Below are 23,665 nucleotides of genomic sequence, written 5' to 3' on the forward strand. Positions count from 1 at the left end.
CTCTCTGACTTGGCTCTTACTATTAAGGGTCGAGAGATGACTCGATGGACTCATCCTACCTAAGGTTGAGTTGAGATAAGGTCGCAATAATCTGAGACACATGTCGACTCCATGGAGAGCATTAACGCTCAAGATATTCAATGACATAACAAGAATTAAGTATGGATGGCTAAGCAATGTTTCTAAACTAATTCTTATTAGGGCAAATAAAAAAGGTGAATTTTTTTCTTTTTTTCTTTTGGTTTTATTATGGTTGACAGAGAAGTAATTTTTTTACCTAGTGCAAAACTAGTTCAAAAACGGTAATAGGAGACTAAAGAGTCTTACCTACGACTAGATTTGTCATCTTCTATTTACCATAGCTGACCCGTGTTTGCTTGAACTAGTTGCTACCATAACCCTTGCCTATGTTGTCATTCCTCCTCCAAGCTATTCCTGCACAAGTAAACCAAAAGGATGAAGGAATCTTAAAATAAAAATCCTAAATTAAAATTTCCTCAACAACGGTGCCAAAAACTTGATATATTTTTTATGTATTATGCAAGTGCACAGCTTTCATTTTATACTTAATTGGTCGATCCAGAAGGAAAATTTGTTAGGAAAGATCTATCTTAAGATCCTAGGTTTAAAAAAGGTTTTCGATTGTGAAAGAGGTTAAATGTTTATTAATAGAGTTAAAACTAGGTTGCTTAGGCTGACTCCACTAGATTTTCTAAATTATATCTTTTATTTAATCTCTTGTATTTGTTAGAACCCTAAAAGTACAAACTGTGTTTTGCTGGAAGCTATAACCTATCAATTAGTTCTAATATTTTATTTACTAAACCCTAAAAGCATAGGCTATGTTTCCTTAGAAACTGTAACCTATCAATTAGTTAATCTCAGTCTTTTTATTATCGAACTTTAATCTGCTATGTATAGGTTATGCCTAATTAAAGTCAATAACCTATCAAATTATAATTAAACATAGCTTTTATTAACCTAAACTAATCAATTTCTTTACTTAACCTAAAGATATCTTTTTATTTATCTAAATTTCTTTACTTAACCTAAAGATATCTTTTTATTTATCTAGATTGGTTGCCTAGCTTTGTTAATCTAAACTCCCTAGTGATTAGCTACACATGGTTAATTAAAGAGAAAAGAAAATTAAAGAAAAGAGAAGAAAGAACAATAAAATAAGAATAAGAATAAGAACAAGAAAGTAAAACAAGGAATTAAAACTTACCAAACTTAAGAAACAAAAAAAAAAGAAATTGAACTCTAAAATAGCAAGCAAAAAGAAGAGCTTTATTGATTCTCATGAATTGAATGTGTAAAATACAACGGCTCGAGACCCCTTTTGTACTATACAAGAGTCTCTCACGACTGCATAATTAAACTTGATATACAAATAACCCTTACAACCGTAAGATTTGACTTGGCCTCCAATTACTTCATTTCGTAATACAAACAAGAGTCTTAAAAAACTTTAAAGCTTTTCTCTTCTTTTTTTTTGCCAGAATTGGGAATTGCTGATGAAATTTCAAAAATTTATCAGTCTGGATGGATCCGTCTCGTGGAGGTAGGCACTTTTCATGTAAAGTATGTTAGATTTTGTCTTCGAGATTTGAAGATATTGCCTTTTCTTTGCGGTTGAAAATCTGAATCTGAGTTTGACTAGAATTTATTTCCTTCACTTCCAAATAATTGATATTTCCTTTTTCTCTTGATCCATGTTCTTGATCTAATTGAGGCTTAATTGATTCTTCTAGAAGTTGCGGGTTTTTTAGCTTCAACGGACTTCTTCGAGCTTCTCTTTATTAAGCTCTTTCCAACAAAACAAGAAGTACAGAATGCTTTTTGGCTTCAACGGACTTCTTCGAGCTTCTCTTTATTAAGCTCTTTCCAACAAAACAAGAAGTACAAAATGCACATCGTTCCTTGTATCTCCCCTCTCTCTCCCTCTTCTTACTTGGCAAAGCCCTTTCCATCAAAACAAGAAACACAAAAGATATATCGTTCCTTACACCTCATCATCTTTCTCTCTTCTTACTTAGCACGCCCTTTCCAACAAAACAAGAAGCACAAAAGGTTTATCGTACCTTGCACCTTACCTCCCTTTCCTTCTTACTTACCAACCCATGCTATGACATGAACGTCACAAAAACATCATTTCTCAAATTCAACATGGAACTAAATTAGAAAAATAAGATAAAAAACAAAAAAGAAACATATGGAAAACCCAAAATTTTCTCAATTTCTCCAACACAAAACTTCCATTTGTAAACAGAAGGGCAATTCAGTAAGAAATAAGCAGATTCAGATATGCAATTTAACTCTGCTCTATATAAACCCAGCTCCTGCCTGCAGCTATAGTTATACATTGTTATAAACCACTAGCCCATTCCTTTGTCTTGCTTCTATAGGTTGTACCATTCTCTTAATATAAACATACTGACCAAAGATGCAGAGAATGGATACAGTTTTCAACCTCTATTTACATTTTCCACCTTTCACTGTTACTAAAATGCAAATACTAACTCTCGACAACCCAATTGTCCATAGGGTTGAGATCTTCCAAGCCAAAATTATCAGTCTGGTTCTTGCTGTAAGGAGAATGCCACAGCCGAAGATTATTGTGCACAAACTCCAAATCCGCAAACTTTTGCTGCTCAATGCAGTTTCGTCCCTTTGCATGCAACTGTTCGGACAAAACTCTCCTGAGCTTATACCTAGCTGCAGTGCTACAAGTCTGGCTAAGGATTTTCACGGCAAGTTTCTGTAGCTCAGGGCTCTCGCCTCCATACAAAGACCACCAGTCAGCTGCAACCATGGAATGTAGTACGAAATTGATGAAACCAGTATACCCAAAAGTGTGGTTTGTACAGGGCAAATTGAGGATAGACCCGTTGTAGTTCTATTAGTCTATAGAACCCCTGAGTGAATTATTTTTTTACTCTTTCACCCTCAGGAGGTCTAATTGTCAAGTAACAATTTTTTTCCTCTGGGAAAAAGACCCAAAAGTTTTCACTCTATCTGAAACAATAGAACCACAGGGGGTCTATCCGTAATCGGGTGGTAGTGCAAGGGGCCTAACTGCAATCAACCCTTTGTTATATTCCACCACATAAATTCGTGATGCGTCTAGTAACATACCATTTGATTCTTTTTAAAGGTTAGCAACTACTAAAACATGTTTAGAACAGACTGTCTTTCATATTTGCAAAACATAACTGCATAAAAAGAATACATCCAAAACAACACCAGCATATTCGTTGTTGGTGGATTATAAGCCAAATAAAGCTACTACCAAACATCTCAAAGTGGCATACAAGCCATGAAGTGGCTATAAGCCACTTTGACCATTTACCAGACATGCTTTATATAAGTTGTGCCCTAGGTTACCCGGACACTTCATCTAGGTTCCTGTGTCCGTGTCCTACACTCCGTGGACACTTGTTCGATATATACATACATTTATTCAGACATGTACTCAATTATATAACACATATTTTAGTTCAAAAAACTCATGATAACACTTCTTGAACGTATACCATACACTTCACCTCAAATTTATGCAACCTTTTGGACTCAGGATAGGTTAGTTTTAGCAAGTACCTAATTTTTAAGTACGTTATAAAGGGTTGTTTGCGTATCTAGTACAAATATGAGTGGTTTTTCAATTTATAATCTACTCGATAAAAGAAAACATAACAATGGTATAAAGATTTTAGTTCTCATAACATGCGAATGAAGAACAATATTGATTGCATATAGATTATTTATTTTAATATGTATGTATATAGTTGTGTCACCGTATCCTAACTTTTACTATTTTGTCCAGTCCCGTATCTGCACCCGTGTCCGTGTCCGCACCCGCACCCCTATCCGTGCAACATACATTGTGCCCATTCAACTAGTTTTAGTTACTGCTAGATGTGCATATCACATACTTCATCAATTGCTGTGTAAAATCACGAAGATGATAATATGTTGTCTCATGTGATCAATCATAAATAATATTCATGTTATACAACTAATTGTTTTCTGTGCATGACTTCAATCATGATGTATAGATTTTCATAATTAGCATCATCATAGAATATACATGTCCTGTTAGAACTTGAACCTCAACCATAAGCAATGGGAACTTGAACCTCAACCATAGGGCAATGACTCAGAGCAGACAAACTATACCTTAAATATGTTAGTACTTTATACTGGTGAGCAAACAACCCATGAAATGCCAAGCAACATTTTTATCCTGGGTAGCTTGCGTGTAACCACCATCATCTATGTCTTCAATTGCACTAAAATCCCTTCAAGTCATTTACTAGCACTTGGCCCCCATGAAGTCATGACTAAGAAGAGGAAGCATTACTTGCAATATATCTTTCTAAAAGTGACATTTACGTTGTGCTAAGTGCTGATAAATAAGTTGACGGGTGTAAAGCGCCACAGAAGGTATATAAAAAGGGGGTCACGTGCAATTTACCATTTTATCTTTGTGAGTGGTTGAGGACTCTGAAAGGAGATGGCTTGGCGAATTCGGTTTTTAAGAATGTACACCTGGGTTCTTCTTTCTCCTTTTCATACTCTACATCTATAATGCTCCATCTAGTGTTGAGTCATTGCCAAGGTTGGAATTTGCCTTTAATGAGGGTGCTTATTGTTTTGGGTTTTTCTATAGTTGAACTCGTGTAAGGGGTCCTATAGGCTTGCATGTATATTTATAAATTTTGACACACGTACTATAAATATAATTGATTCATAAAGCTAATTTGATTTTAATATCTATATAGCTAGTCTCTTATATTAAGTTCTTGGAGAAGATTGTAAATCTATAAGTTTAAGACTATATGTGGTAGCTTCACTCCTTTGCTTTCGTCCGTATTGGGCCCAATATTAACTCTATTACATGTTTATATATGTTGTGTCATTCAAGCACTCTAGTTGCTACTTGTTATGCATATCACATACTTAGTTACTTACAGTATGTGTTAAATCACAAAGATGTCTATATGCCACTAGTAGTATTGCACGTGCAAATGCACATTCAAAATATATGACATCTCACTCTATACGAAGTTTGTATATAAAAGATAGATATGGACATAAAATAGATCATGAAATTCAAAAAAGCAATTATTTCATCCTATATCTCTCACTTCAAATTTTCAAATACTTTATAGCAGTTTGGCACATGTATTGAAGTCAAAATATTGCTAAGTCTTATAAATCTATAAAAGTTACCAGATTAAATTTTTATAAAGCTAATATCCAAAAGCATAAGGTCTTTTTTATCAAACCCAGAGTTCTACCCTAATTTATCTTTAAAAGAACACACTTTAGAATTATTCTTAAACCCAAAATATCATACTGAATTATCTTTAAACGCAATATACAGTATTTCATTCATACTATTTTTCTATGATTGTCTAATTTGCTATATTATATTTAAATCGCTATGTTTTGATGTGAGTTGTTCTATTTTAGGCTAATATTATATTATAATTTAATAGCGTATCCAGAACTGAGGATGTAAAGAAAGTGAAATAAAATAATTCAGTATGGTATTTTGTGTATGAGAACGATTGTATAAGTGAGTCAGTTTAAAAATAACTATGCTAAAACTTTATGTCCATAAAATTAAAAAAAAACAAAATATAACAAAATGCATGAGGTTACATGGTAGGTTTTGAAAACTGAAAATAATATCTTAGTTTGGGTAAATTACACTAAACCCCCTATAACTTCTGCAGAAAACCCCAAAGTTAACGCTATTACATCTGACGTGACACATGCAACTCCTATGACTTAAAAAAACCAAAATATCCTTAAATTATTAAAAATCCCTTTATGATCTTTTTATCTTTGCAACCCTAAAACCTCTCGTCTGTTGTCATTCATTCTCCTCTTGCTAGCACATAGTTTGAGGTCCCAAACGCAAATTGTTTTTTTTTCTTTTTGTTGAAATTGTTCTTCAAGTTCTCTTTTTATGTTGGTTTTTGGTTTTAATTTCTAGGGGTTGGGTTATCTACAAACCAAAGAAGCCTATTAGGGTTTTTTGCAATTCCAAAAGTTATTATAGATTTAGTGTGATTCTGAAAGTTATTGGGAATTTACTACAAAATGTTGAAGATTATTAGGGGTTTAATGTGGTTTTGAAAGTTGTTAGGGTTTACTGCAAATTGCTAAAAGTTCTTGGGGGTTTAGTGTAATTTACCCTTCTTAATTTATATATTTTGTCTTCTCTTTTTTTTTCCAAATTTATTAAATAAATGATAATGATTTTAACTTATTTTAGAATTGAATATAATAATATGATTCATACAGTCAATCTCAAAAAATAGGCAAAGACTTTCAAGCTGTTGTCATTTAAGTTTAAATAATAAACTTCTCTCTACTAGGACATAAAATCATTTAAGCTTTTAATTGGAAAATATCAAGATTCATGAGTCTAAGATCAAACTAAAAAAAAAATTAGTTTTTTTAGGTGTTAAATGATAATAAATTTATTATAGTTATGATTTAAATTTAAATAAAAATGAAATATCTACATGGTTTAATCTAATAATAGCAAGATATAAGGGTATAAAATCCAATTAGGCTAAAATTGGGGTCTGCTATAAAAAAAGCGCCTATTGTTTTTTTTTTAATCAACTCTTTCACCCTTTATCTAATCATGTCTTTCTATGCTAAAATCCAGTGAGACCCATCCTTTAACTTTCACAAAAAATTGTGTGAATGTGGGGGGCGATTGGGTGACCGGCATTTGATTGCTTGGGTATGTTCATGTATTTACTAAAATGCTCCTATAATTTAATTGATGAACACCACTGATCCTTATTTTTCCATGCCCTCACTTGGTTTCTTATCTATTAGTATAGATTTTTATGTGATCAATCATGCATATATTCATTTATACAAGGCTAAAATGCTAATTAGGTCTCATACCGAGGTTTCATTCTCAGATTGGTCCCCCTATTGTTTTTTCTCAACTTAGTCCCTGCACCGCTTCTAAGTTATAAATTTAATGCTTTTTTAACATTCATGAAAATTTAGGTGTCAATTTTTTGTTTATGACCATATTACCCTCAATGAGGAGTCACCGTACTTTTTGAATTAGAAAACTTCTTTTATCTATTAGTATAGATTTCATGTGATCAGTCATGCATGCATATACACAAAGCTAAAGGGCCAATTTGGTCATGTATTGTCATGCATGTATATACACAAAGCTAAAAGGCTAATTTGGTCATGTAATGGGATTTCATTCTCAAATTGGTCCCCACTACTTTCTTTTTTTCTCAATTTAGTCTCATAGCGCTCCTTAGTTACAAGATTAATGCTTTTTTAACATTTGTTAAAATTTGGGTGTGAATTTTTTTGTTTATGACCATATTTTCATTTACACAAAGGTAAAAGGGCAATTTAGTCTCATATTGGGGGTCTTCTCTCAATTAGTGTCATACTTTTCATTTAGAAAACCTCTTTTTAACCTTTTAAAAGCAATATAAGCTTGCTAATAGTTCTTAAAACTCTCTAATCTATAGTATCATGAAGACTATTGTGCTTACAATAATTTTTATGATAGTAAATAATTGGAGAATTTTTTTAAAAAAAAGACCCTTTGTAAAAAATTATTAGCAAAAAATAATATTATTTTCTAAATAATTAGCAAAATCAATCTCTTTTTGGCTAGCTCATTAAGGCTGACCAAAAAGAAGTCGAATTTACAAAATTTGGCCTTGAAAATACACGGGACTACTAATCTCATGTGTTTAGCTTTCTCTAATCAGCCTCCAAATACAGCGTAGAGTCCCGTGTGTTTAGCGTTCGCTAATTAGTCTCTAAATACAGTGCAAAAAACACATGGGACTAGTAGTTCTGTGTGATAAACAGAGACTAGCACAGGGTTCCCAGCAAATACACGAGACAAATAGTCTCGTTTATTTGTCAGGGTATATAAGCCCAACCATGCCCAAAAATTAGGGCACAGCCGCACTCTCCCCTACTTCGGCCGATCCCTCTCCCCGTTCTCTCCTCAACTCTCTTCCGATCTCTCTCCCCCACCCTGTTCAACCTCTTCCCCATTACCTCCTGTCTCCCTCAATTTTCTCTCCATCTCTCTCTCTCTCTCTCTCTCTCTCTCTCTCTCCCCCCTACTCTACAAACCCAAACCGAGGCTCATCCCTAAAATTTCTCTCTTGATTCACTCCGACACTGTTGAACTCCAACGCCGTCTAACCTATCTGATGCTGATGAACTTCAACTCTTCATCATGGTAAAATTTTCTAATGTTGTATAAATTTTTTGTTACAATTGTAGTATGGAAAATACCCCCATATTTAGAATAATTTTATTTCAATTTTGATAAACAATATGGTTTGGTTAAAATTAGGATTTAACTAAAAATTTGATAGATCAAATTTAATATAGAGGGTCTTTCAACTACGATTTAACCATAAACAGGATATATAAAATTTAATTTATGAAGTATAATAGATAGTTTGCATATAATGAATGTTAATATTTTAGTTTCGATAGCGAACAAAATACCCGTTATATACTTCTTCAATGAGAGACTATAGAATGAATAATATGTCTATATACAAGAGAATATCTAGAAAAATATTCATGCTATCTAAAACATGCAAATTCGATGGAATGATGAAGGAAATATACAAAGTTATTGGAATTAACCATGAAGAGTATGCAACTAAGGTATTCTGTAATTGTCCGGTAAATGAAAAAGAAACAATTGATGTAGAGATCATCAATGATCAAGAAATAATTAACATGACACAACTCTTTGAAAAGCAAATATCAATTGAGTTGTTCATTGAAAATTTTCCAATATCTAGTATTGCCCAGGTTTTGAATGCTCCAGGAGAGATCTCCCGCATGCTTGCTTTAGAAAATACCTCGAGCGAATTTATTTCATCTCTAAGTGTTGTGCACTTAGAAAATGATTCGAGTGAAATGACATTGACTCAACTACAACATTTAAGCGGGTCTTCTCATTATGCAATGTCAAGTGATATATTCCACAATGTTTCGGGTCATGTTATGAATAATTTACCAGTTGGTTCCATTATAGAATAGGATGAGGATGCAGATGATGATCCTGAAGATGTTGACGAAGAGGAACGACTTGATAGCATGCAATGTGCAATTGAAGGAATCGATGAGGTCACCCGTTGGATGGATGATTTTTGTGTGAATAACGATTATGTGGAGTCTGAAAATCCGTTGCCAAAAGAGTTTCAAAATGAGAAGTGGATAAATGCCTCACAAGCTGAGTTTATTGATCTTGGTTCTAATTTCGAACGACCCGAGGACTTCACTTTCAAAAAAAGAGATCTATAAGCGTAGATTTTCACTATACGTGAATGGTCGATTAAGAATTAGGTCAAATTTAAGCCGTTGAAAACTATTACAACTAACTACCATGTAAAGTGCTACTTCAACAAAAAAGCTCAAGGAGAGTATGCAAGGGCTCAAGATGAAAGAAATTTAAAGTGTCCCTGGAAGCCAAATGCAGCTGTTAGAAAAAAAAATCTAATGACCAATTTATAATTTTCAGTTATTCCGGACTTCATATATGTTGCAATACGACCGTAAATGTCGACAATATGGCAACAACTTCCTCTTGTATCTTGAAACTAATTATGTATGAAGTAAGGAGAGAACTTGATCTAACTCCAGGTTAGGTAATTACAAGGATATACGATATGAGAAAAATAATTATATCCAAATATAAGTCATATGATGCATGGAGGAATGCGTTAGCTAAAATCTTTAGATATAGGGAGAAATCTTACGAATCACTTCCACAATATCTTGAGACAATTAAAAGAAAAAAATTCTGGGTACCGAATACGAAATAATGTCTAAAAAGATTGCATCGGGAGTGGAGAGGTTCACGCAAGTATTTTGGGCTTGGACCCGCTATTAAGGGGTTCTCATTTTGTCGTCCGCTCTTGAGTATTGATAGCACACATTTCTATAGCAAGTACAAATGAGTGCTTTTGGTTGCTGACTAGTGTAGACGCAAATGGTGGCTATTTCCATTAACCTTTGTAGTTGTTGAGGTAGAGGGCACATTGAGTTGAAAGTGATTTTTTTAATATTTACAGATTCATTCCTACTATCCAAGGTCCTAGAACAATTACTTTTATTCCGACTGGATGAAAGAATTTTCAGGGCCTCGCACGAGGGTGTTGGAGCATCACATTATCACCGATATTGTTTGACGCATATAAGAGATAATTTTAAGATAAAACACGGAGATGTCAATTTAAAAAATCTATTAGGGAAAGCCGGGTGTGTAGCCAACACATTGGTGTATGAGCATTATAGAGAGAAATTGAACAAAACTTGAAGTCACAATACGAAGATCGATGGGCGTTAAGTAAAAATGGTGGAATGCGCTATTGTAGGATGACAACTAATTGCTCTAAAAGTTTTAGTGGCGTACTTAATGGTGCCCGAGCTATGCCAATTCAAGTCTTAGTTGCAATGACATTTTATAGGTTAAACACATACTTCAACAAATGACATGGTAATGGTTCACATACTTTAACAAATGACGTGGTAATGGTGTAAGTTGGACGAGGAGTTACACTAAAAAAATGCAAGCATATTGTAGAAAAGGATTGTGGCTATAAGATCTTGTAGAATTACTCCATTCAACGACAATGAATGGGAAGTTAAAATTTGTGAAGGTACTTACACCGTTTATCTCTATGACAAAGAGTGCAGTTGTACTTATAATATACCACAATTACAAAAATTATCATGTGAACATGCTTTAGTGGCTAGTTCCAATCAGGATGGTGGTGCTAGATTGCCTTATGATCGATATTGCTCAGCTTGATATTCAACGAATTATTACCGAAAGGCTTACAAAGAGAGTTTTCATCTTCCTGACGATAGTCGCTATTGGCTGGCTTATAATGGACCATGTCTATTACAATCTCAGTACAAAAGACAAGCGGAACGACCCCGTTCCATGCACATTAGAGGTATTATAGCATCAAGAGGCCGGGAAAGAGTAGCGTCACAAATTAATTGTAGTCAATGTAATCAATTCGGTCATAATAAGTCTTGTTGTCTATCAAGAACTAATAGATAAGCAATTAATTTTGAGTAAGTTTTCTATGTTTATTTCATGCTTTTTATTATAATCTTTTTGATTTAGCAAGAACTATTATGTTACCAATTGTATGTGTAGGTATAAACACTATGCTTCCGGGGTTAGTTAGTGATAATGTTCTCTATGATCAGTCACGAAATCGTTCTTTTAGAGGTAACAAAACTTGAGGCATACATGCATGAAGGCATTGTAATTCATTATTTTTTATTTTTTCATTGTTGTGTAGAGAGGACCGAAGCTAGTTATGGTTGATCATAGCTTTGGACATACGTGGTGGCCACTTAAGGATGAACATATGATTACCGTGGTAGCCCAAGCCAGTTTTCTCACATGCTCAAAGCTACACTGGATGGAATTAGATTGGCCACTACTTAATGCATTGATGGATAAATAGAAACTAGAGACTAACACTTTTCATCTATGTATCGGCCAGTCAAGTATTACTCTCCAAGACGTATCGATAATTTTTAGTATCCGCATTGATGGTACTTGTGTCAAAGGGACAGATAGACATGCATAATGCCGAGTTTGTAAAGAGTTGTTAGGAGTAGCTCCACCCTCGTTGCCTATGGGGAATGTTAGATTGAAGTGGCTAAAAGATACTTTCTCACACCCGTTGCCAGAAGATGCATCTCAAGTCATGATCCAGCAACATACACGAGCATATATTTTGCACATGATCGGGACGCATCTATTTCCCGATCCTCGTAAATATAAAGTGCATTTGAGGTAATATATTTTGAATTTGAATATTTATATAATTGAATTGTTTACTTGAATAGAACTAAATGTATTTTTAATACCATAGGTGGTTATCATTTCTCGAGAACTTAGTTGTGGGATATTATCATTATGGGGTAGTGTTGTTTTAGCATACATGTATAGAGAAATGTTCAAAGTGGCATTTAGACAAAATAAAGAGCTCAAGGGGTGTTCGACTTTATTACAAGTTTGGGCGTGGGGAGACTAGTTTTGAAACCAAGATTATGCGAGAAACAAGTTTTAGATGAACAGATTCTACTAGGCTGCAAGTAAACACTTTCGAATCTAACTAATGCAAATTTGATTTAGAATTTTAGTTACGGTATTAGATGCTAAACTTTGATCATTCACGCAGATAGAATGTCGAAAAATGCTATGATGAGACCCTAGCAAGACGGCTAGACTTTTACGAAAATGAGCTTTATCGCATGAAAATTTAATCGGTATCGGATTTTAATTTAAGAAAATTTAATCTACTAACCACTTTCAAGGAGTTACTAATATCTGGAATATTTTCTAGTTCGAGTGGCAGTTATACCGTGAGCACTTACCTCATCTACCACTAATTTGCATGGAGGGGCAAGCTATATGGAGAGTAAGATTCCTCTCATATGCTTTGTGATTGTGGAGATGCATGTGCTAGATTACGTGCTTAGACAGTTTAGTTTGACACAGCATGTTCCACAAGAAGTTGAAAGAATAGAGAGAATGGCTAACAAAGATGAGCATCAGATAAACCGAAAAAATGCGTACCATCAGTACTTTCATAGATGAACTGATCGACATTTGAGTATAGTGGAGCAAATTGATCCTCCTCCAAAGGAATCAGAATATATTAGATGGTATTAGGGGATTACTAGAAAATAGATAATAAATCAGAACATAGGGGTTTACTAGAAAATAGATAACAAATCAGACCATGGCTCTAGTCGATGAACACGAACAACATGCCCTATAATGGAGATATGTGCCAAGGGGTATATATGAGAGAGAACTTGTAAGTAATTTACTATTAGATTCCTTCATTTGGTATTAACTTACAGTTTGCCGATATATATATCATAGTATACTAATATATACTTATACTGATATATGATATCTACTATATATATATACTAATTAGTATATATAATAGGTGAAAAACTTGTGTCAACTTAAGTGCGATTTAGGCCAGATAGTTGTGTCCACCAAAGTTTTTAAACACTCATATTGCCTAGGCGATCCCTTCGTAATTATATAAAAAGTGTTTTTATCATTAATAACATGTGGGCTAAGGAACTTTGGTGGACATCAACTCTAAGTTATAGGCAGTCTTGTACTACTATATATATATTATATACTTAATATATATATATAATATATGTATATATATAGCTCAGCTATAAAGAAAGAAATAGTATATACTATAACGGTAATTGTAGATAGATGCTATGGATGATATTGACGGCATTGCAAATGAGGGCCTAACACTTTTTGTCACGAACAGATTCAGTACATGCATCTTTGTATCAGCGGGTAATATGGAGAGTTCATAGAGCTTTTCATCAAACTCATGAGGATCTTCATGGTCACAAGGAGATGGCACAGGAGGATCTTTTATATGCACGTCAACCAAATAGACGAAGACGAGATTGATCTTGTACGCACAACAATAAAGTTGGTCCGTCACAACCACACACGCAACCGGAAAGCGAGCTCGTACAAGCTCAAGTCCATGTAGGATGACGACGATCTGAGCGGGTACGAAGAGGGAGACAAAGGGGAAGTGGCGGACTTCTACGTTGTATTTGATAGATTAATAGATTTTTTGCATGGACTCTGTTTGTAAATAAATCTACTTGATGTATTTAGATTTGTGGCAATATTTTGACATAAGGGTATAAAATGTGTTGCCATGGGCTGTTATCAATTGTGTTGTGATGTTTTGGATTGATTAGATGTGTATTAAGTTATGTTCACTTCTTGAAATTCATAAGTTATATGGGGATTATGTTGTTTAGATATGTATATGAGGTGAATTTTTTTTTTTTTTGTGCAAGGAAATATGTATATATGCAGGATATAAGTTGGAATAGAAACGTGCATGTTTCATGCATGTTTGGAGCTTTCTGTAAAATACACGGGACTACAAGTCACGTGCGTTTTCTAAGACTGTTTAGAAAACACACGGGATTAGTAGTCCCGTTATCTGATACTGCGTAGAAAACACACGGGACTACTAGCACCGTATCTTTTATGGGTTGTGCTTAGGAGGTGATTAGCGAATGCTAAACACACAGGTCTATCAATCCAGTGTGTTTTCAACACTAAATTTTGCAAAATCAACCTCTTTTTGGCTAGCCTTGGTGAGTTGGCAAAAAAAGATTGATTTTGCTAATTATTTAGCAAAAAAATTATTTTTACTAATTATTTTTAAAAAATGATATTTTTAAAAGAAATCTCCTACATAATTTGATATTTTTTATGAAAAAATACATTTTTTCATAGAAATTTGGCATAATTTTAGTATAATTTTGACAAAAATTTTACAGAATCATCTACAAACGTGAATAGACAACTTCACACTCAATGCTCCATGGTTTACACTCAATTCTGTAGAGTATAAACCATAGAATCATCTAAAAACCTAAGTAACTTGAGCAAGGTCCTGAAGATCTACATCCTAGGGAATTTTTAACTTCAAACATACCAAAGCAAAGGTGAATGAGGTACCAAAGGAAAGACCTCTTTATATTTCTTATTAGTTTGTGCATCTTATATGCAATGACTGAAATAAAAAATCGTATGCAATGACTAAAATAAAAAAAATTGGCTGATTGTATATTATATTGCTATTATTAGCAGCATGAAGACGTTACAAATGTTATATGCTTATAATGAGATCATTTTGCTCCTTTTTTAACACAATGTATTCTGTTCCTTTTGAATATGGTTTCTGTTCTCAACAAAATTCTGCACAAGCACGTAGAAAGAAGAGGATAAAAATGTCTTCCAAACTTAAATGATGCCACCCCCACGAGAAATGTATGCTCTGTTTAGTCCCATTGAGGATATATAATCATAAATGAAAAAATTAACACTTTTTTTTAACAGATGTTAAAAAAACCAAGTTTTTAACTAAGATGTGGTAGCAGACTAAGTTGAGAAAAAAGGAAGTAGCAGGACAGGGACCAATTTGAGAATGAAGCCCTGTAACAGGGGGAAATTTGGCCTTTTAGCATTTACATAACTAATTATTTTAGGTGCATAACTTTTCTTTTAACAGGATATATAGAGCTTTATAATTAGCACCATCATTGAATATAAATATCCATTAAACTTAAAACTCAACCATAACTCGATGATTCTCCTAAAGCAAACCTAACTAAACTATGGAATATATCTTAGAGATGTAGATACTTTGTTTTCATGAGAAGACAACTCATGAAATGCCGCAACAATTTTATCTTTGTGAGTGGTTGAAGACTTCGGAAGGAGATGATTATTCAAATTTATTTTCTACAGATTTAAACTTGGATTATTCATTCTCCTTTTTTGTGCTCTATATCTATACTGATCCATTTAGCCTTGGATCATGGGTCACAATTTTGGAGCTTGAGAGCGCTTATTATTTTGGAATTTTGTAACAGTCGGGCTTGTGTATGGAATCCTATAATCTTGCATGTATATTTATAAATTTTAACACGCGTGGTCTAGATATAACAATTGAGTTATAAAGCTAATTTGATTTCAATAGGTATATACCTAAGTCTCCCTTATGTTAAGTTTTTCGGAAAAAAAAAACAATTGTAAGTTTATCAATTTGAGACTATATACAATTGCTCCGTAGAAAGTGAGGGGATTGTAAACTGTTAATATATGTATGACACGATGGGACGAACCGAATAATTAACAAATAGTTCGTTTGGTTTTCTCTACGTATTCAATCATATGTGATTCAACCTTCATTTAACAATAAACAAATACTTTTTTGTATTTCATACAAAAACGAATAGAATCTAACCAAATGTATATTTGATTCATTTGATTGTTATCTATTCATTTATATTTTACATTTAGTCCTATTCACATACTTATTGTAAAACTTACTCATCTAAAATTTTTATTACAAAATACAATCTCATATAATTAATCAAGTAAATATCTTTGATAGCCATTAGTTTTCTAATTTTTTTCATCTCTTCCTTATCCTTTCTCTCTCTAACTTATGTCACATTTTTCATCTCTTATCCTTTTTCTCTCTAGCTTATTCTTTCTCGGGGCCTGTTTTGTTATAGAAAAAAGGAAAACATCAATTGTAGAACTAATTCTGATTCTAATTTTCCCTTTTTGTTGTTTGGTTCACAGGTAAGAGATGGAAAAATAATGATTTGCAAGCCACAAAACTGGTGAAAACTACTATAATCACATGGCTTTTTATGAAAACCAAACTGTGGTTTTTGTTCTGGAAAAGAGTGAATACCACAAAATTGGGACCCACAATCACTTGGTTTTTGTTGTGAAAATCACTACAATCTTTTTTTCCCTAATAAATCAACCAAATAGGACCCTAGCCTATCATATATTTCCTCTCTTCCTTATCCCTTATCTCTCTCGTTTATATCTCAACTTTACCATCACCATACCGCCATGGGCCCATGGTTATTGCTGCCTTTGTCTCCTTAACCCCCAAACCTAAGCCCCACAANAATCAAATATTGAGTATGCTAATTTGATCAAATTCAAAATTTATTTGATATTCGATTCGAACTCGACAATAGTTTCATGAGAACCAAATTTGAATCCGAACTTGCCATTATTCGGTTTGATTAGATTCAATTCCACTCATATGTGTGTGCACATATACACATATACACACATCAAAATATTCTTGATCCTGAATGTCTAGTCATGGTGATTGTTAAGAGGTGTTTCTATTTTTAGGCTAAGGTTTTAAACTTTGCTTCACACACATACACACACATATACATACACACACAAACACATCAAGATATACTTGGTCATGTATATCTAATCATGGTGATTGTCAAGAGGTGTTTCTATTTTTAGGCTAAGGTTTTAAACTTAGTGTAGATCACATGCTTGGGTGAACCAGCTGAGGGAAAGGAAGAGAACGAAGGAAAAGCGATTGGAGAAAAATAAGCAAAAAGGAAACAAGAGAGAGAGGGAGTCAGGGAGGGAGGGAGGGAGGAAACCCAAGAGAAGAAGCGTGAGTATAGAATGCAAAAGAAGGGATAGAGAGGAATGAGAGTGGGAGAGAGAGGAGAGCAGAGAGAGAGAGTGTGTGGAGAAATGATAGAGGGAAGGATAGAGCAATTATAGAGAGATTTGCACGAGAAAAGAAGAAAACCATGAAAAAAATAGGAAGGATAAATAAGGAGGAAAATAGGAAGAAATAAGAATAAATATGGTTCTAATGGTGCCTTTCTCAACTAACATCAGCTAGATAAGAAGGGGCTAACTAGAAATTGTGGCATTATCAACGAAGTCATTGTGGGTTCAAGAAAATGAAGTTGGAGATACAGGTACAAAAAAGATTTTAATAAAAGAAAGGAACTTGGCAATGTTGGTAAATATGGTTCTAATTGGTGCCTTTCTCAACTAACATCAGCTGGATAAGAAGGGGCTAACTAGAAATTGTGGCATTATCAACGGAGTCATTGTGGGTTCAAGAAAATGAATTTGGAGATACAGGTACAAAAAAAATCAAAATGAAAGGAACTTGGCAATGTTGGTAAATTTGTTCAAGTTCTTTCAACCGCAAGCCAATGAGAAAATATCAAGTTTTATGTTATACTTCTGCGCCAATAAAGAATACTATGCAATCACATTTTTCAGATCAAAATCAAAGGTAGTAAATAGCTAGGAACAATGTGTCTAAAAAGAATGCCTGATTCTGGAAGGTTGCTTGTTTGATTTAAATTTTGACATTTGAGAACAATTTTGCTTAATTAAACTAAGAAAATGTAGTCGCATAGTTTCAACTGTGAAAGCAAGCAAAGTGTAGTGTTGAAACTAGGTGATCTACACATGTAGGGTAAATTAGTACGTAACCATGCACTACGGAACATAGAGACATAAGGTATCATCAAGTGAATCAGTCATGTAGGTTTGCCACATACTTCTTGTTCAACGGCCTGAGAGTGATCACACCAGTTGTATGCAATGAAACCCCTGCATTTCATCCAGTTACTAACTCCTAAACGCGATTATAGGAAACAAAAGGATGGTTTTGCTTCTTGTTTCTCTCTATTTCTATGTATTTATTGTACCTCTTTCTAAAGCCATTGTGCATATTTATATAGGAAATAGGAATCATCTATCACAGTCTAACTAGGATTCCTAGGTCGGTCCACCTTAGGGACCGGCTATGATTGGTTTTGGATGATCCATATTTGGGTGGAGCCCTCATAAAACCAACTGAGAGGATATATATGATGTTTCAGGTCAAGGATATATGACGTTTCAGGTCAAAGATATATGCAGATCAACTTACAACAATCTATGTAGCTTGCAAAGAGATCACATTATTAAGGCCATTTTCAGTTTATATTGCTCAGATTCTGTTAACATGAAAGTCATGCCATGTCATGTCAGGTCCATGAGGATATAAGGATACAAGCAGTGTTCTAAGTATTGAATATCATGGGCATGACGGGCAGAAAAATTCCATATCAAACGGTGGATATCTGGGAATATATTTAAGATATTTAATAGATATATCGGAATGTCATATCCAATAATATGTATATATAAATCATAACTGTTCATACTCGATGCATCAAGAGTGAAGCTGGGGAGAAAAGTGCTACATCTGGCAAAACTTTTATGAAAGAATTTGATCTCAATTGAGCATATTTCTTTTTCAGAGTTACTTACAAAAGCAAATATTTGTTTGGTAACAAAACCATAAGTCCAAACTAATCTTGTAAAACAAATACAAATCAATAATAAAACATTTGGATGATTTTTTGAGGCCGAAATGTCACATGATATATTGGAAAAATCATGATATATAACCCAAAAATTGCAAAAATCATTATAAGATATTTAGACAATATCAATTTGTGGCAAGCCTTATAAAAGGATATATATGCTAATATATTGGCCCATGTCAGGGATTTTAGAACAATGGATACAAACTCTAAAATTTGAGAGGTTTCTTCCTTGCTACAGCTCAATATAGAAGACAAGGGTCATGCAGAATGAGAGTTTACGATTACCCAACAAATGATTGTGAAGAAATGTGATCTTAAACACAAACTTAAGCGAATTACAGCAGGATATCCAGAGTAGGAAAAATTTATTAATCCCCTGTTTATTTGTGAGAGTGACGATAACACAAAAATCAGAACAATTTGGAGAAGACGATTACATCGATAAACATGGGGCACTTTGATTACCATAGAAATCTCTAATATGAGTGACTTTCTACACAGATGTGTACTACTCTTTTCCTTTTCAGTTTTCATACAATAAACTCAGCCTAAAAGGGAGAAGGGATTATATATGTACATAAGATGGGTGGCAAATGGTAAGAGTTAAACACATGAGCATGTCTCATAAGATGGGATGATAAAAGATGAATGCAAGTACTATCATGAAGATTCTTTAATTGCCGCCACATGTCCACAAGCAAATTTGATGAATAAGTACTGAAAAAAATTGAAAAGATTCTCATGCTCGCTCACCTGGTGGAACTTTTGATCTTTGATCAATTGCTGTTTTGTCATCAAAACGTCCTATAGCAGATCTGTAGGCATCAAGTTGCAGAACTGCCTGATGTTGGTTATGTTGGTGCCCAATCATGCGCACAATGGAATGCACAATCCCGTTAGTGACCTCAGTATCAACAAAGAAATCATCCGAGTAAAAGAGACTTGGATTCAAATAGTACCCTGCAGAATGAAGATGACTATGAAGATGGTAGTTCCATATCTCATCTATTATTATCCAAAAAGGCTCACATCTTGCCTCTTCACCTCCTAAATTCCTCTTTATCTCTTCCTTTGCACGATCCATGGAATCATATAAAAAACCCATTGGAGCGGCATCACTTCCATTAATCTGATGTAAAACACCAATTAATGGATTTGTGACCTTCAGAATATCAGCAACAGAAGCCCAAAAGGAAGGATTCTTAACCAGCTCACATACGGTTTTACCCTTAGTTTTAGAAGCCCACTGTGACATCTCCCATGTTGATGAATTGAACATATTCATCAAATTTTCTCTCTCAGACATCATGTTTTCCAGTGTGATAAAGGGTGCCACCGATTTCAACCTCGAGGTCCTCACAAGCTCTTTTCCTTGAATGTATTTCTTCATCAACTCCAGAGGCAGTGCATGACTATAAATGAATTGGGTAATGGTCTTAGCCTTACCTAGTACTTCTTGAACATGTTCTGTCGCTGATATTCTCTCCAAAATAAAATTTATGCAATGATCTGCACATAATGTCCAGAATATTGTACTGTATTTCTCCTCTACCTTCTTGCCCACAGCCTCCATATAACATGTTGGATCATGACTGATGACCTGAACAATGTTTTGGACACCCACCTCTTCAATAACTTTACTGAATAACAAGAACAATGCATCAACATCCCTAACAGCATCAGAAGCATCTACAGATCTCAAGAATATAGTCCCTCGAGGGCAATCTACAAGAAAAGCAATCAGGCTCCTGCCCCTTTGATCGGTCCAACAATCCAACAGAATGCTACATCCAGTTTTCTCCCAAGAGCTCTTTACCTCATCCACGTGTCCCTTAACTTCTTTCAAGTCCGCTTCAAGAATCCACCCTTTGAGTTCATCATATTTAGGGACCTTAAATCCAAGTCCACAGTTAATGGCAGCATCTATCATTCTTTGGAAAGAAGGCAACTTTATGCTGTTAAGGTCAATACCTGCCTCATAGAAGAATCTACCTATACACTTTGCGGCAACCAACACTGAATCATCCTTCATTTCTTCCTTGATAACTACATCAACATCTTCTATTTTGATAGAGAATGGAGTTGGCTGAGTTGACTGGCCATCGGATCCACCTCCAGTTCTATTTGAAGTCTCCTGAGGTCCAGCTGCTGAAGCCAAGTGTTCATTTGCTGAAGTAAGTGGTGGGCTCAGTTTGGGCTTGGAGCATCTGAGCTCATTAGAGGATGGTGGAGAAATGTTCCTTTTCAAAGGAAGATCTGGGTGGTATAAGTCTCCGACTTCCTTCAACAGTCTCTCTTTCTTCCTTTCTAGAAGAGAATTCTTCATATTCTGCTTAATGTCATCAGAAACTTGAGTGCATGCTACCACATCATGCCCAACACCACCCAAATGGTGCTTAAGACGGTTGAACCCGCGAACCACCTTATCACAATAATTGCATTTCACCCTATTTTTTTCCTTGTCGAGAGCACTCCCGTGGCTCTCAATCGCATCACTTGTACTCATTGTTTAAGCAACTAAACCCTTTATGACTACGTTAAACCAAATATCGAGCCTTGTTCTGAAAATAGGACAACCAGTTGAGTTTTATGGAATATTATTTGGACGATAAAAAAGCATTACTTAGAAAATCAAGGCTGAAAAGGGAGGAAAAAGAGTTAAAGATTTTAACTATCAGTAACCACTGGTTATTCAGAAAAACGAATAAAAGGAAAAAAAAAATATCAACGACCATCTCAAAATTCCCATGTTTCTGATCAGAAAGGAACAAGCTCGGATGTAGAAAGCCCTCCTAAATCCTAATTAACAATGATATCTCTGTTCTGGACAAAAGAAAACATAAATATCATTGATAGCCTTTTACGATAAATGTGCAGCGACAACATAGATCACCACGAGAATTCACGCAATTGGACAACGTCTAAAGTTTTATTCACAAAAAGCACATGAAAAGTTTCAACAACCAATCAATCAATAATCATCTCAAGATCTTTGTGATACCGATCAGAAATTAACTAACCAGGAACCGCAAGGTCTTCCCAACATAAATATCCTCTTTCTTTTAGAAGAAAGAATACAATGTGCTATGCAACTGAACTATTTCATAACTGTGGTTCCACTTTGGACCCAAAGTACCAAACTTCAGTACATCGAAATCATGAAACTGAAAAAAAAAAGGTAGATCTCACAGAACCCCCCAAGAAGTTAGGCCCATTTTGAGATAACCCCCAAAAAGTTTGGAAATGTTGCTTAACCCCCAAAAGTTTTTCAGATATCCCAAACTTTGGGGTACGTATAAAATCAAATTCAGAAAAATGCGAGAAAAAATTGGGCGTTAAGTGACATTTCCAAACTTTACGGGGTTATCATCAAAATGTTCCAAACTTCCTTGGGCTTATGTGAAATTTAGCAAAACCTATGTTACGTTTATCGATTTCAGCTATCATTCACCTAAACCAAGGGAATTTCATCAGATTTCCTTTGTGAAAGCCTGAAATTCCAGCCACGATTCTAACTTTGGCTTAATCTGACCCACTAAAATTCTGAACGATGAAAACATTAATCAGCATTTTTACCTGTTGACCCCTGGGGATTGAAGCAAAGCCCCTAACTCTAGGCTGATAATGATAGAGCCCGCGATGAATGGGCTTAATGCAGTAGATGATCAATCTTTAAACCCATCAACCAAATCAACAGAACCATTAAAAATAACATGCAGAACCCTCTGGGTTCTTTTCAAAACTCAAAAACCTGTGATACCCAGAAAATTAATTTTTTAAAAAAGAAGAGGAGGAAACATTCTCAGATGTGATAGAGACAGACCCATGACCCCAAAACAAGATGAATAGGTAAAATAAACAAGAAGGAAAGAAGATGAAGAAGAAAAAGAACTGACCTTGAAGAGCTTTGAGTTCTCAAATGAGTGGAAGCAGAGGATTTAGCTGAATGACAGAAAACACGAGACTTAGTATTCTATCTCCCTTTTTTTCCATTTTTTTTTTCCTTTCACCTTCTTCTCTTTTTTTTTTCTGTTTATTTGGTGAGTTTGAAAGCGAGCAAGAGACAAAGAGAGGAAGGAAAAAGCCTAAAAAGAGGATGAGGAATGCGTCGCGTGTCGTCCATATTTTGGAAGTATCGGCCGACTCGTAACACCCCCAGCAAAACCCAGGTTCACGCTCCGCGACACGGGACCAATGGACAATTTTCTCCTCAAGTGGAAATAGTAATTGGTATGATACCAATGACTCATTTTTACTAAATGAAATATTAAGAGATAGTCATTATGTAGTGTGACATCTCATTTTTCTAAATAAGCTGTCATCTCATATTCATTTAATCCTTTCAAATATTAAAAATGTAAACAAATGCACATATGTGTGGATATATCCATTCCGAACCCGATAGGTCGCGAATATGGATATTAAATATATGTATTAGTAGGTACAAATACGAAATACATTTGTGCATACTGATATGAAAGTAAGTATCTGATCCAAATTGAGTACCTATATATTGTATATCTATATATATGTCGTAGCTACTACTATATTATACTATATTATAGTGATTTACTAGTATAATATGGACAAATTTTTAAAACAGACAATTTTTAAATTAATAAGGTAAAATCGATCGTTCAAAAACTTTTTTTTAGCAAATCGACCTTCTCTGCTGCACGGATAGCAGTCCCGTGGCAGTTCTCCAATAAGCCCCCCCAATCACATATGTCCAATCCTCTTGTTACTCTCAAACTTCAGACAGCTTTTAGAAAATAATCTCAAAGCCCCTTGGACAACTCAGCCAAATCCTTCTTGCTTTGCC

General features: G+C 34.5%; 1 protein-coding gene across 2 annotated transcripts; it reads right to left on the reverse strand.

Moving 5' to 3' along the window:
- Positions 367-22,921, reverse strand: LOC109842810. Of its 2 annotated transcripts, none has more exons than XM_020411704.1 (3): positions 22,740-22,921; positions 19,597-21,404; positions 367-435 (listed from the first exon to the last, which is right to left on the reverse strand). In XM_020411704.1, the coding sequence occupies exons 2-3, from the start codon at positions 21,347-21,349 to the stop codon at positions 383-385; spliced, it is 1,806 nt and encodes a 601-aa protein (XP_020267293.1). In that variant the 5' UTR covers positions 21,350-21,404; positions 22,740-22,921; the 3' UTR covers positions 367-382. The 2 variants fall into 2 exon arrangements, with proteins under 2 accessions (XP_020267293.1, XP_020267292.1); XM_020411703.1 differs by lacking the exon at positions 367-435 and adding an exon at positions 2,221-2,805 and having other exon boundaries at positions 22,740-22,917.

This window comes from Asparagus officinalis, chromosome 5 (genome assembly GCF_001876935.1).
Source record: "Asparagus officinalis chromosome 5, Aspof.V1, whole genome shotgun sequence".
In the NCBI taxonomy this organism is placed as follows: domain Eukaryota; kingdom Viridiplantae; phylum Streptophyta; class Magnoliopsida; order Asparagales; family Asparagaceae; genus Asparagus; species Asparagus officinalis.

Bases quoted from the DNA above. Each gene is read 5' to 3' on its own strand.
- LOC109842810 (XM_020411703.1), bottom strand. From the start codon at position 21,349: ATGAGTACAAGTGATGCGATTGAGAGCCACGGGAGTGCTCTCGACAAG. The intron at 2,806-19,596 runs GTGAGCGAGCAT...CCATGGTTGCAG, and splicing joins AAGATCAAAAGTTCCACCAG to CTGACTGGTGGTCTTTGTAT.